This window comes from Penicillium antarcticum (assembly GCF_028974205.1).
Source record: "Penicillium antarcticum strain IBT 31339 chromosome Unknown utg000002l_segment0_segment0, whole genome shotgun sequence".
NCBI classification, from domain to species: domain Eukaryota; kingdom Fungi; phylum Ascomycota; class Eurotiomycetes; order Eurotiales; family Aspergillaceae; genus Penicillium; species Penicillium antarcticum.
This window is the reverse complement of record NW_026695300.1, coordinates 4,038,220-4,052,233: the sequence shown is the minus strand read 5'-3', so window position 1 is coordinate 4,052,233 and position 14,014 is coordinate 4,038,220. Positions and strand designations below refer to the sequence as shown.

At 50.4% G+C, this 14,014-nt stretch overlaps 3 protein-coding genes across 3 annotated transcripts; 1 reads left to right on the top strand and 2 right to left on the bottom strand.

Moving 5' to 3' along the window:
- Positions 1-1,760: 1,760 nt before the first annotated feature.
- Positions 1,761-6,942, bottom strand: N7508_002507 (snoRNA-binding rRNA-processing protein PWP2; the record flags this gene model as incomplete). Its single annotated transcript, XM_058460573.1, has 7 exons — positions 1,761-2,257; positions 2,328-3,080; positions 4,025-5,823; positions 5,877-6,124; positions 6,174-6,669; positions 6,734-6,846; positions 6,925-6,942. The coding sequence occupies 7 exons, from the start codon at positions 6,940-6,942 to the stop codon at positions 1,761-1,763; spliced, it is 3,924 nt and encodes a 1,307-aa protein (XP_058324105.1).
- Positions 6,943-7,255: 313 nt separating this feature from the next.
- On the top strand, positions 7,256-10,228 carry aspC (septin CDC12; the record flags this gene model as incomplete). Its single annotated transcript, XM_058460572.1, has 9 exons — positions 7,256-7,297; positions 7,356-7,369; positions 7,436-7,478; positions 7,547-7,709; positions 7,765-8,075; positions 8,128-8,636; positions 8,686-8,750; positions 9,179-9,517; positions 9,588-10,228. 9 exons carry the CDS (start codon positions 7,256-7,258, stop codon positions 10,226-10,228), a joined length of 2,127 nt encoding a protein of 708 aa, XP_058324104.1.
- A 1,764-nt stretch (positions 10,229-11,992) lies between these two features.
- On the bottom strand, positions 11,993-13,552 carry N7508_002505 (ACT domain-containing protein; the record flags this gene model as incomplete). Its single annotated transcript, XM_058460571.1, has 3 exons — positions 11,993-13,007; positions 13,056-13,459; positions 13,508-13,552. 3 exons carry the CDS (start codon positions 13,550-13,552, stop codon positions 11,993-11,995), a joined length of 1,464 nt encoding a protein of 487 aa, XP_058324103.1.
- Between the last annotated feature and the right edge of the window lie 462 nt (positions 13,553-14,014).

The window sequence follows — 14,014 nt, the reverse complement described above, 5'->3', positions numbered from 1 at the left end:
TTGCGAGGATTTAAGAGTAAAAAAAAAGGGTTCGACGAGATGCCTTGAAAATGAGTCGATGACACTGTGTGTCAATGGAGCACAACGGTATTTATACTTTTGGGTATGGCATGATTCCGAGCCAACAGGAAAGAACTGCATTCCACGGGGCATCCATCCCCATTACCAGTGTGCGGCTTAGAGTCGATATCGAGGGCCATGGATCGAATCTCATATGTAGCCAGACGCGTTCCAGCACGGTGCAATGCCAACTCATAGGAAGTCGGCCCGTGGTACAGTGCTTTGAAGTTGTGAAATATACATTCATTAGGACTCTCGGCCGATTATGCCAGGGCGCGTGGAATGACGGTTTACGAGATCTCGGTGATAGCCGCATCGTCATGCCCTCTCCATCCAGCCCAATCAGCTCGAAGCGAGAGCTCGGGACACTTTGCCACCGCACATTGTAGCTGAACTATGTGCTGCACTCTTATGATCCTCTCGTACTGGAAGGCAACGAAAACCGAGAGCATCCAATGCATTGGCCTTGTCTAGACCATGGAACTGCTGTCACCCTTGGGTCCCTCGATACAGTCGATCTTCCGAGAGTGGATATGGTACGAGACTGTCCTGCGAGCGACCATTTCCAAGATGGCTGGGTCAGCCTTCGGCCTTCTTGGATAATAAATGGTCCATCGAAGGTCTAGATGCTTCATAAGTCTGATCATAAACTCACAAAATGTAGCGAATTTCTAGGAAGATCAAAGTCTTCTGATATAGTTAAACCGCTGAGTACGGAGCCTGGCGGCACGAGACAGTCATCATGATCAATTGCTCTGCTTCTGAGAGAAAACAATCATATAGACTAGGTAGAGACTTGAGTGCTCAATAGATGCCTCTGATCAGTGTCTGAGTAATCAGGGAGTGATCTGAGAGCGGCCAATCAGAGTCACTGAGCACCCACTACTTAATCACGTGTTGTCACTGAGCAGCTCAGTGAGCCTAAGCCTGGTCTAAAATTTACTCGGTGAGCTTGACTCTGAGCGCCCTCACAAAAGCGGCGGCAGCTAAGATAGGAAAGCCCCACCCGGCAGAGGAGATCTGTTATGTAGAGTGAGCTATTTTAAGGGCAATGTGTAGAAGTCTCCAAACTTCTAACCAACCCATTCTATATGGAGGCAACCCTAAGGATTTCAGCCCTTGTCAACATAGGCGCAGACACGAACGGTGCGATCTCCTGAATATCGCTTCTTGCAGAAATCTTAAATTTGAGCCGGGAAATTCAAACGATGTGGGAGATCTCAGCTGTCCAAGACCGGAAGACTAAAGCTGGGAATAGTGGAAGGATAAGGCACGTTGTATGGAAGTTTGCAAGCAAAAAGGTAGCGGCGAGGAAGTCAAGATACATACAGGGGCCCTGATTACGTATCTGTATAGTGCTGATGGTGCACTAGACAGTCTTTACCAGAGGATACGCTCAATCCTTTGACCTTCCTTGTTTACCTACGAGTGCTTTGGCTGTAGTCGATAGAAATATAATAAATAATTTGATCAAATATAAAAAGACGGGGCCTGGAATGAAACTAGTGGCCTCAAACTGCATGTTAGCAACTATGGACCGAACATTTTGTGCTCCTTGGACCCTTGACCCTTGAGTCCTCAAATCCTCTCATTGGGTTGTAACTATCAAACTTCATCGATGTCAACTGGTCTTTTAATGATTCAAACTAAGGGGAGGGAAACCTCAACCACTGCAAAGGAACAGCAAACCTGGGCCCCTCTCAAATTCCAATAGCCCTCTTCCGAAACAACACCTGCGAATTGACACTCGGCAAAATATGCTCCCCAACACGAATGTTAGCAGGTCGCCCATCGCCAACAACCTTAAAATCATAGTCAAGGATGATACGACTCAGAATAGCCTTCAAGGTATTCGCCGCGAAGAATCGGCCGGGGCAAGCCTGGATTCCGAATCCGAAATGCATGTTTGTTGGACTGATCGTAACGAAGCTGGCAGGTGTAGCCATAGTATTCTCTGCGGATCCATTCTTCTTCGCGTGCCCATTCGGAATGGTAGCAGACGTAGCAAACTCAGGAGACAAGGCGTAACGGTCCTGGGGCTCTCGGCACCATCGGAATCCATCAAAAGTTTCTGGGTCTGGGAGGAAATTTACGTCCTTGCTGATCGGGCCAGCAGCAAAGCAGACATGCATTCCAACGGGGAGCACGAGGCCATCGTGGAGGGTGATTTCTTCTTGGATGATGCGGTGGACGGACACTAAAGCGAGTGATCAGGGCTTGCACAACAATCCCAAGTGCCCCAAACAACGAAAAGCAAGAAAGCTCACATTCACCAGGCGGACTGAACCGCTGCGACTCCCGCATAAAGCTATCCAACCGATGCTGTTCCGACAGTGCAGCCTTAGTCCCCTTGTACCAACCATCCGGTAGAGTCCTCTTCATCTCCTCACGCAACGGCTCCAAGTACTCCGGCATACCAATCAAATCATGAAGAACATGATACAATGCCATCGAGCTAGTATGAACAACAGCAAGCGTAACCAGGAGAAGCATATGATGCGCCACAAGTTCTGGATCAAGCGTCTCGCCCTTCTCATCACATAGATCAAGAACCCACTGCAAAAAGTCATCCGGGCTCGTGTAGGCCGGATCATTTGCGGCCTGTTTGCGCTCGTTCACCATGGGGACGAAGAGATCCTTCGCGAAGCGGAGTTGCTTTTTCATTTGCTGGACGGGTGGTAGGAAGAACGCTATTAAGGGTCGGATCCAGGCTGGGAAGGGGCGCAGGAGGATCACAGTGAGGCCGACGTTTCTTGGATAGCTGCTTGCGAGGTTGAGCCATTCTTCGTTGCGGCGAAGGACTTCGCCGGCCATCACGCGTGATGTGGCTAGGGCGATTAGGCGAGTGAAGAGTTCGTTTGGATTGATTTGGAACCATGTGTCTGATTTGGGATGGTGGTTAGTATGTTCTTCTCTTATTTTATCATGAGTTGCCGTGCTGTATCTTGTACCTTCGCAGTCGGGCAGTACTGTGTCAAATGCGCCGCGCAGTTCGTCGATGACTCGGGGGACGATGCGGCCTGGTTAGGGATGTTAGCTTACTTGGGCTGGAGTGTTCATGGTGGTTGAACCTTGCCTAGAGCTGGGGTCAACTTCTTCCGAACGGTTGTCGCTGGTAAGTAGCTATCGATGATGATATTGGTGTATTGGCCAAGCGCATTCTATCTCACTTAGTCCGAGTCCGCAGTGTAACGTGGCACTGCTTAAGTACCTACTTCGTATTGTGCGTGTAAAGAACTGAGCTTCGATGGACCCAATTTCCTCAACTCTTCTTGGTACTTTGTAGGCAGGACGATGACTTCTCCGTCGGCCGTGAGCATGCGATATGGCGTGTCCTTGTACTAGATGGAGGTTAATATGGCTGACATAGACTCTGCAATATAGCACAAACCTTATGATAGCCTTTTTTGATCATCGAAGCGGCTTTTGGATAGTACATGATTCTGTTGATGAAATCAGGCAGGTAAGGATTGTACTTCACCGTTGGGATATGCTTCAAGGCAGAGGGCTGAGCCCGTTGCAAAACGTAAAGCACTGCAACGAAGACCCCAAGAAGGGGCCAGAAAGCTGACCCGGTCACCTGCAAGCTCATCGGGATGGAGTCGTGGTTTGCAATGAAGGGGAAATGGATTCTGATAAATGTGGATTCAGGCCTCCAAGACGGGGCGATTTAGGAAGTTGCTTGGTGGTATGAAGGACAGAGAGGGTGGCACAGGACACATTCGGATAGTATTGGGGAAGGCATTTTTATTTGGGCAAGGCGTTTGCTATAGGCGAAATAACAAAGAGACGCCCGTTTGAGGTCTCAGGGCGGTTATTACGATATTAATCACACACTTAACCATGGAGCCCCTGTCTATTTCCCCTTTTGAGTCTTTGCTGCTATATACAAAACGCCTGGCTCAGATGCAAGTAGACATACACTAAGAATCCCATAGAAATCATTCAAGACCTTCCCACTCACCCTCGTCATCGTCAGCGTCGACCATCTGATCATCAGCACCGTCAGTTTCGGCAGTGTCCATGGCCAAAAGAGCACTGCTGGTCTTCTTAGATTCAAGAACAGGCTTTGAGAGCAGGTAGTTGAGATCATAGAGGTTCTTTTCGGTCAGACGCTTCAGGTTCTCGCGAATATCGTCGACAGCACGCTGGACAGCGCGAAGTTCAGGTGCGAATACACCTGTGTTGTCCTTGAGGTAGCGACCGTGGCTGCTGAACATGGACTCAATCCACATGAGATTGAACTCCAAATGGGGGGTCTCTTCGGCGGCATGTGCAACAAATCGGAGCAGACGAGGTAGGTAAACGGAGGGCACGGATCGAACCACATGGGGAATATCCGACGGAGGGATTGATTCGTAGACAGCACGAAGAAGCTTTTGTTCGTTCAATCGGAAAGCCATGATAAGAGCCTTCAAGAAAGTGTTGTCCTCGTCGACGGTCTCAGAAGCAGCCGCCTCCTTAGCAGCGTCTAGCGTGGCAATGATGCTGGACGGTGTGATAGTGATATCCAAATCAAAAGGATCAAAGATAAAGTCAGTGTCTAGACTGTAGACGAGTAAGCCTTCGGTGGAAGCTGCGCAGAATGACCGTCCAGTCGGCGCAAAGTCAACAGATGTCACCCGCACTTCGGGGCGGGTGGTTCGTGCACCAGCATCTCCGCGCTTTGCACCGGGAAGGGTGCGGTCTACGCGTTCTTCGTGATCAGAGGCTTCACCGGTTTCATCAATAAGAGCACGGGGACCAGCCTCAGTCATGTCACGACTGTTTAGGAATTCCTGGGTTCCATCAAGAGAGGTGTTGACGGAGACAGTGAACTTTTTAATCAATGACCCTGTGCCGACATCATACAAGCAGATGTACTTGCTGTTACCACCAGCCAGAACGCAGCTACCGTCTGCGCTGTAGGTGATTCTGTTGAAGGATTTGGTGCCTGCGGCATTGGCAGCAGTGCGACGGTCCGCAATTTTTCGGCCTCCAGAGACGTCACGACGACCATCAACTCCACCTTGCTGAACGGCATCTTCAACGGACCAGAAAGAAAGCTGGCCGTCTAGAGTAGATGCTGCAACTTGTTTTCCGTCTGGGCGGAAAGCCACACTGAGAATGTCGGACATGAGCTGGAGAGGCTCACTAGTTTGGGAGCGTCCGAAGATGCTCCAGATACGGACTGTGTGATCCCAACTTCCACTGACAAGGTGATTGCCATCGGAAGCGAAAGCAAGGGTGGAAACAGGGCCCTCGTGACCGGAGAGCTGGTCAAGCAATTGACCGGTCTGCACAGACCATACGTGGATATCGAACGAGTCTGGAGAACCGGCACAAACCACTTCACCACTGGGGTCCACGGCGAGCGAGCCGAATGAGAGCCGGGATGGAGCGGTGAAGGTTCGGAAATTACGGTAACGGATAAGATCCCATGCGCGGATGGAACCATCCAATGAAGCCGTGAACAAAACACTTCCCTTCTTCGCGAATTGGCAGGCCGTCACTCCACTGGTATGTTCTGTAAATGTGACAATGCAGAAGCCTGACTTGACATCCCACACCTTAATTTTACCGTCATCTGCAGTCGTAACAATTTTCGTGCCGTCTGGCGAGTATGCGAGGGCATTCATAGAATCGAGGTGCCCTTGTTGCTTGAGAATGTAGGACTCGGACTGCCACTCCCACACTAGTAGTTGACCGTGCTTGGAAGATCCGAATGCGAGCCACTCGCCCGACTTGTTGATGGTCACAACGTCAATATTGCTTTGGGAGACACTGAAAGTCCATTAGCAATTAGAAAAGGCAATGCGATTTCCAAGTTGACGTACCTTAGGAGGTGAATCATGTTGAACTCGGGCAGATCATAAAGTCCAAACAAGCCATTAGAGAAGCCCACAACTAGAAGGTTGGTTTGGGCGTGGAATGCAGCACAGTTGACCTTGGCATCGTTCTGCATGAAGAAATCCTTCTTGACAATTCTCCACCGGGCCTCGGAAATGTCCTCCATTGTTTCCTCGTCCTTTTTCGACACATATTCCCAGCGGAATAACGCACCATCTTGACTGACAGTGTAGATCTATATTCTAGTTAGTCGTAATTCCAACTGAGTGCGCGGTGAAACGTACAGATTCCTGGGAAGCATTGAAATAGGCAGCCACCACACCCTGTCTGTGTCCTGCCAGGGTAGTAGGCTCGAATCCTTCCTCCGGGTCCATACTCCATACTCGCGCGGTCAAATCCTTGGCAGCAGTGAGCAAGAAGCGCGAATCACTGGACCACTCTACATTCTGGATGTCGTCGAAGTGGGCGGCGAGGTCTCGGTGCAGAACGAAAGGGGCGAATTCAATCTCGCCATTGTTCTCGGTTCCGGGAGTAGAAGGAGTCTGCCAGATTTGCAGGCGTCTGCCCACACCAACGGCGAAGTGACGTCCGGAGGGAGAGAACTTGAGTGCAGAAACTCGGCCCTTAAAGGAGAAATGGTGAATGGCGATGCGCCGTTGGAAGTTGGTCAAAATGGCGCGGCCATTTTCATCGACGCTCAAAAGAAGGTTACCCCTCGGCGAAAGATCGAGACGGTCGATGTTTGTACGGTGCGAAAAGGGCAGGGTGTAAGAAGTGTTTCTATACAGTCAATGGTTAGCAGACTGGTTTTGAAGCTTGCCAGGTAGATACAGAAGACACATACTGCACAAGATCAAACACAGATACCCTGTTGCCTACTGGCGACAGCAAACATGTTCCATCGGGAGTAAAGAGAAGATTTCCCTTGCGATAGACCGTCCCCAAAAGGTTGGAGAACTAGATTGATGTCAGTAACCGATTGATGATCGCGGATTCATTCCAAGCAATTTCGTATAGAATTAAGAGCCCACTCACCTTGAAATCGGTCTTCATTTTTACTGTTGCGGCGATCCCAAAGATCAAAAAATTAGAGATATTCCAAGTGATAAGGCCGGATCATCCAGGCCCCGATTCCGGGCCCAACACAGTCTAGCGTAATACACTAGGCCCAGATAGGCAAGGCGAGGTATACTCCAGAAAACGAAAGGAGATTCAGGGGGAAGCAGCGACGGGCAGTTCGAGCAATCCGATTCCAACTTGACTCCTCCTTTCTTCCCCCAGGAGCTTCATTCTTCCCTCTCTTACCCGGGGTCCTCTCTGTTTTCTTCGTCTTTTCCATTCTGAATTGTTTTTAATTCCCTACACAATGTCCACAACAGAGACCGCTACGCCTATTGGCATTGCCAACGTGAGTGCCCGCAACCCCTATTCACCGATTGATAGCTAACAGCACATTCTTGATCTAGCTTCCTAACCAGCGGTATGCCCTCGAGCGATAAATTGGCGATTATGGAAGAGGGGATACGGTTCTAATCAAGCGGTATAGGCACAAGATTGTCGCGAAGCGGGGTGCAGCCTTTACTATTATGGTGTGTTTGACACAGGATGGTCGTCTACATGGATACTGCGGGCCTGAGGCTAATGATTCGCTCGTCAGGTTGCTGGAGAGTCGGGATTGGGAAAGACGACCTTCATCAACACCCTTTTCTCTACCACCATCAAGAACTATGCCGATCACAAGCGCCGCCACCAGAAGCAGGTCGACCGCACCGTGGAGATCGAGATTACCAAGGCCGAGCTCGAGGAGAAGTTCTTCAAGGGTAGGAGATGGCATCACTTCGAGTCCGCGTCCTGGTAGCTGACGACCTATTCTAGTCCGCCTCACCGTTATTGATACCCCCGGATTCGGAGACTACGTGAACAACCGCGATTCGTGGCAGCCCATTATCGAGTTCCTGGATGACCAGCACGAGTCGTACATGCTCCAGGAGCAGCAGCCCCGCCGAACCGACAAGATTGACATGCGTGTCCACGCCTGTTTGTACTTCATCCGCCCCACCGGTCACACCCTGAAGCCTCTGGATATTGAGGTTATGAAACGCCTGAGCTCCCGCGTCAACTTGATCCCCGTTGTTGCCAAGGCTGATACCCTGAGCCATGGTGATCTGGCCCGTTACAAGGAGAGAGTGAGTTGGGCCGCACAAGGATGGAATTGGGGACATGGTTAACAGTTATCAGATTCGCGCTGTCATTGAGGCCCAAGGCATCAAGATCTACTCCCCTCCCGTCGAAGAGGATGACGAGCACGCCGCCTCCCACGCCCGCAGCCTCATGGCTGCCATGCCTTTCGCCGTTATCGGTTCTGAGAAGGACGTGAAGGCCAACGATGGCCGTGTTGTCAAGGGTCGTCAATACGCCTGGGGTGTTGCCGAGGTTGAGAACGAGGACCACTGTGACTTCAAGAAGCTCCGCTCAATTCTGATCCGCACCCACATGCTCGACCTTATCCACACCACGGAAGAATCGCACTACGAGGCCTACCGTGCCCAGCAGATGGAGACCCGCAAGTTCGGCGAGGCGCGACCACGCAAGCTCGACAACCCCAAGTTCAAGGAGGAAGAGGAGACCCTGCGCAAGCGCTTCACTGAGCAGGTCAAGGTCGAGGAGCAGCGTTTCCGCCAGTGGGAGCAGAAGCTCATCTCCGAGCGCGATCGCCTCAACAAGGACCTCGAGGCCACCCATGCTGCGTATGTTTTGGATTCCTTTGAAGTATTGACATTTACTGACAACCCACAGGATCAAATCTCTCGAGCAGGAGATCGAGGGTCTGCAGGGATCCAGCACCCGCAGCCATGGACGTCGTTAAGATGCATTTGTACCGGGCATCCCGGAAAAAGGGGAGTAGTAGAACCATGTTTTTTCTTCTCTTCGAGTACTTGTCTTGCTTGGGACCTTCTCGGGTTTCGTTTTCTTTGTTATATCCATTTACCGCTGGTAGCTAGCGATGGTGTGTCTACAGCCTTGATAATAATTTCTGTATTCTGTAGCGTGGAAATACAGATTAATTCTTGTGAGCTGTTTGTTCCGTGTACGTAGTGTTCCCGAGCTGTAGGCCGGAGCTAAAGCTCCGAGCTCCAACCATTCCAACTTCTCCAATTCACTCTAATACTCGCCATGAGAACAGTCTTCCCAACGAGGCCTGTCCATACCCTGAAAACACACAATGGTACTTATCTCACTCTCAACACCCAGTCCCACGCAAAACCAAAGCGCTAACCACTCATACCAGGCCCGGTAAACGCAGTAACATTCTCCAGCTACCCAGGCACCTACATCCTCACAGGGTCCTCCGACCGAACCGTCCACCTAACGCGCGCAATACCAAACACAAAAACAAACGAACCAATCGAAACAACATCCCCAATCCAGAAATACGAAGCACACGGCTACTCTGTGCTAGACATCGCCGTCGCAGCCGATAATGCCCGCTTCGCCAGCGTAGGCGGTGACCGCCAGGTCTTCCTCTGGGATGTTGAGCAGGGGATAACGACGAGACGGTGGTCTGGTCATAATAGTCGCATTGAGGCGGTGCAGTTTGCGGGGGAGGGGGATGGGGTTGTCGTTACTGGTATGGAGACACCACTCCCTACTACACTTGCCTGTGAACTGGGCCGAGCGCTAACAATATGATCATACAGGCAGCGCCGATACAACCATAAATCTCTGGGATGCACGCGCCAACAGCCACAAACCCATCCAAACACTCACGGAAGCGACTGACACAGTCTCAAGTCTGCATGTACACATGGGTTCATATTCAATCGCGAGCGGGAGTTATGATGGCCACGCGCGGATCTATGACGTGCGCGCGGGCAAGACGTGTGTTGATGTTCTTGCGCATCCTGTTACTAGTGTGCGGTGCTCCGCCGATGGCAATGCTTTGCTTATTTCTACGCTTGATGGGTATATTCGGATGATGGATCGTGTTGATGGGGGGTTATTGAAGGCATTCGGAGATGGGAACAAGGAGGAGAAGGGTGAGAAGGGGCATAAATATCGGAATACAGAGTTGAGGGTCAGGTCTGTGTTTGCACAGGGTGATGCTGTTGTGTTGAGTGGGGGTGAAGCTGGTGGGAGTGGTGATGGGGCGGCGGCCTTCGCGTGGGATGTCGTTAGTGGAGAGATGATTGCTGCTGTGCCTATGGGAGAGAAGGTTAAGGCTGTTAGTTGTGTAGCGTGGAATGAGAAGGGTGGGAATTGGGCTGCTGGGTGTTCCGATGGTATGATCTTCGTCTGCGCGTCGTTCCAGGGTTGTGTTCTGTTGCTGACTTCGTTATAGGTACTGTTCGAGTCTATGGCTGAATGGGCTCATAGTCAGGAGATGTATCATGTTTGCTAGATTGAACAATCTAGCCCATTGTGCAAAGGCTTCGATATCATCCACAGTGCTGGTATGGTGTCGCTACGTCCTCACTACCACTCAACCTGAGACACTAGTTGACATGACCATTGGCTCTAGCCCCAATTCGCTCTACTGATACTCCCAGGGCTGTTGGAGGGGTTGGCGATCTGCATGGATCAACATATGGCATTGTGGACCTGAATGGTGACTACAAGACAAGTAATCCCTGCCATTGTGATGATTGAGTATGGGTACAACCCATAGTGTACTATTAATGAGATATGAAATCAACTGCATTATGAACAAGCTCTGACATTTGAATTTGTGATTTAGATCGGAAGCTAGCTCTACAGGATACGCTTACAAACTCACCTGTATACATAGTATTCCTGGCCGAGATGGCTTTCCCATCTCCATTTGTTACTGAGGGCTCATCTTCCGAATAAAAGTCTCTCCAAAAAAAAAAGAATTTATAGCTAGCGGTGTACTATAATCCATGGATGTGTCGCATGGGCTGGACAGTAAGTGAAAGGTAACACTTCAGAGGTATGAATCCCAAGCCAATACCAAACCCCTTGCCTTACAACTCTTCGCATACATCACCAAGCCACCCTGCGTTGATTCATACCTATCCCACCAGTATGGCAACGCTTTATAGCCTCGAAAGAGCAATAAATTCATTTTTCAAATCAAAGACCTCTGTAAGCTGCCAAAAATGCGACAAATTTACGCGTCCCATACCAGTGGCCAAGTAAATCCCGCACAATTATAGGGAGCATTTCGAGACAGCAGGACCAAACAATTCAAAGCTATTCCAATTTCTAATGCAAAAATCCAGCATTGATCTGCACACGATGACCTCGCCAAGGCAATCCATGCTGAATCTGTTGCTGGTTTCTAGTATCATGGCACTATTGAAGTCGATCGATCGCTTCATATTTATGAGATGGATAAACTTGAGGGTCTCCCTTATATTATGGCGTGCGATATATCAACCATACAGCCTTCGGAAGCTTGGTGTCGACAGCGAACTACTACGGAAGACCTTGCAAGCTATGATTAAAGGGCTATCTCATGGGTTGGCGCTAGGCTTACCCTATGGATAGATTCTTTGCTCAATCGTGAAATCATAGCCAAGTAGTACCGGGGGAAAGCACCAGAGCCCTACTTGCGGGATTTGACGAAAAGCTCAGCACCCTGGCTGAATTCTTACCAACACAATTTTAAGTCGAGATTGGACCATGTTGGCACAGGTCTTCCATTACTATTCTCAGAGGCACTACCTTTGGTCCTCAGTTATGGTGAGCTCATCAATTCCGAGACAGGGAAGATCACAGGCATTGTTGACTGCGCCAAGGTAAGGATTCTCCCTTTTGGCTTTGCTACGGGTGTTCTGATTGTCAAAGGGTAATTGACCGACTTGATCCTTCTGTATTGATATATCTCGATGCCTTGTGTACGCCTATTGGATAGTGCCGTGGCTAGCTGGAAAAGGTCTAGAATGCGAGAGACAAAGATGCGCATTCTGGGGAGAGAAAAAAAATCATGATATGACACACAAGTACCTAGGTATTATTCATACAGATAATAAAACAACCACGAAAAGCTCACCAAAGAGAAGAAATAAAAGACAACTTTTAGTTCCGATCCACATGAAAACATAACTCGTAACTGATATCCATCTTCATTCAAACCAAGAACTCAACCCCGCTGCGGCGGACTATCAGGTGGGGTTTGCGAATCAGCCTGCAAATCCAACAACTTAGGCTCTTTTTCCGCCTCAAGAGCATCAATAGCGCGTTTAAGCTCATCTTCACCAACAATAATAGTACCCGCGCGCGCAGTAGACAAGAAACTAATCTCCACAGCATCAGCAGCAGAATCCAGATCTGGTTGGAGATCATGAGTCGACATAGCCAGCGGGTGGAGATTATGCGATGGCGCGGCACAATGCGGGGGGGATTTTTTACCAGACATCGAAAGAGATGCTAGGCGGGTACCGAATGTATCGAAAAGCCTAGGCACGGAACCAATGACGCTGCTTGCGTTGCTGCCGATGCTGGAGATGGCTGTTGAGAGTGAAGCGCGGGGGCTGTGTGCTGCTTCTGCTAGGCGGCCGGCTACACCACAGACTATTCCTGATGCTTCGAGGGGGAGGTCTCGTAAGTCCAGCGTGATTGGAATCAGGCAGTCTTCTTTTGAGCCAAGGAGGAGACCCGAGCCGTCTTCGTAGGTCCCGTGGGATGAAGCTCGGAGCGCGAAGCGGGGGAGGAGGCGCTTCTCTAGGAGGAGGGAGGCAGCTGGGTCCAGGGCTGCTAAGGTCAGGGAGAGGAAGCGTGGTTCGTCGACTAGGAGGACTGTTGTTAGGGCGTCGCGGAGGATGGACATTGAGCTGTCTTCGCTGTGGTATTGGTGGTGGGCAGCGCACTGGACTAGACGGAGGGTTTTGTCTACCGAGGGAGAGATCTGGCGTTTGCGGAGACTGTCAAAGGTGCGAATTTGAAGCTCTGATACTGTTGAAGGTGGTGGAGTATTTGGTGGTATTAGGTCGCTGAGTCGTCTCTCTGCTGTTGGGCTGAGGGGGCTGTTGATGAAAGCAGCGCTTGCGTTGTCAAATTGGAAACCACGAGCTTCAAGAGCTGACATGACGCTTGCTTTGCTCTGGCTCGGGACTACGATGTAGTCGGAGAAATAAGTGGAAATAAAGAAGATGGAGCTGCGTGGTGTTAGTATAGATTTCATAGATGGTGCAGATCATACATACATTCCAGCCAGAGCGAGCGGAGTCGTTAGGTCGAGCACCCGCCTACCGGCTTCGAGGCCTTCGCCGAGGACCTGCATGGCGATGAAGTCGTTCTCGCTGATGACCAAGCGGGAACGCAGAGAACCATCAAGTTGGTCGAGCTGGTCCATGACAGGCCCAAAGTACTTGTCGACTAGACGCCTGGGGCACATGACCGAGACCTCGACGGGCGTGATAGAGATATTCATAAAGGCCGGCGGTTTGAAGTCATTTTCCGAGACATTGTCAAAATCGTCAGACTCCTCATCGTCATTTTCCCCATCATTCTCGAGTGGTGGGATTTCATCAAAAATCAGCTTGAGAACTGCCTTGAGAAAGTACGGGTACAGCTCCAGCGGGATGTGCACCAGCACCACGCGTTCGTCCTGTACTGCGGTTAGTGGGTTGGCAGCTGCGAAGTGCGATTGACTCACTAGGAAGTGCACCTGGGCATCAATGAGGGTCATGGATTGATCCATGGCACTGTTTGAGGCCGTGCTGGCCGTGGACGGTAGGTGCGTAGATAATGGTGGAGGGTAAGATCGGGGTTCAAATTTCACTCAGATACCCCCACGAACGGTTACGCCATGGACAATGATGCTCTTCAGGGTCGATCGAAGCAAGATATTGCGTCAGTGGCAGTTGAGCGCACGTCGAGAAAATGAGTCAAATGGAGAGAGATGACGGAAGCAGCACCAAGACCCCTCTCCCCCTCTTTGGACGATGGATTTCCACTGCCACCAACCTGCCAAACCACCAACTGACTATATATTCCCTATCGCTTTCTTACCAAATCTCTTCATGTACCCACAGCTTATCAGCCTCCCCGCGCTAGGCGCTACGACTACGCACGGTGCCTGGGCCACTTTTTATCTCGCCGAGGTTATCCGTTTCTCCTATCGCTTTGCTGGAAGCCGGCACCACGTCGATCAATAGAACGT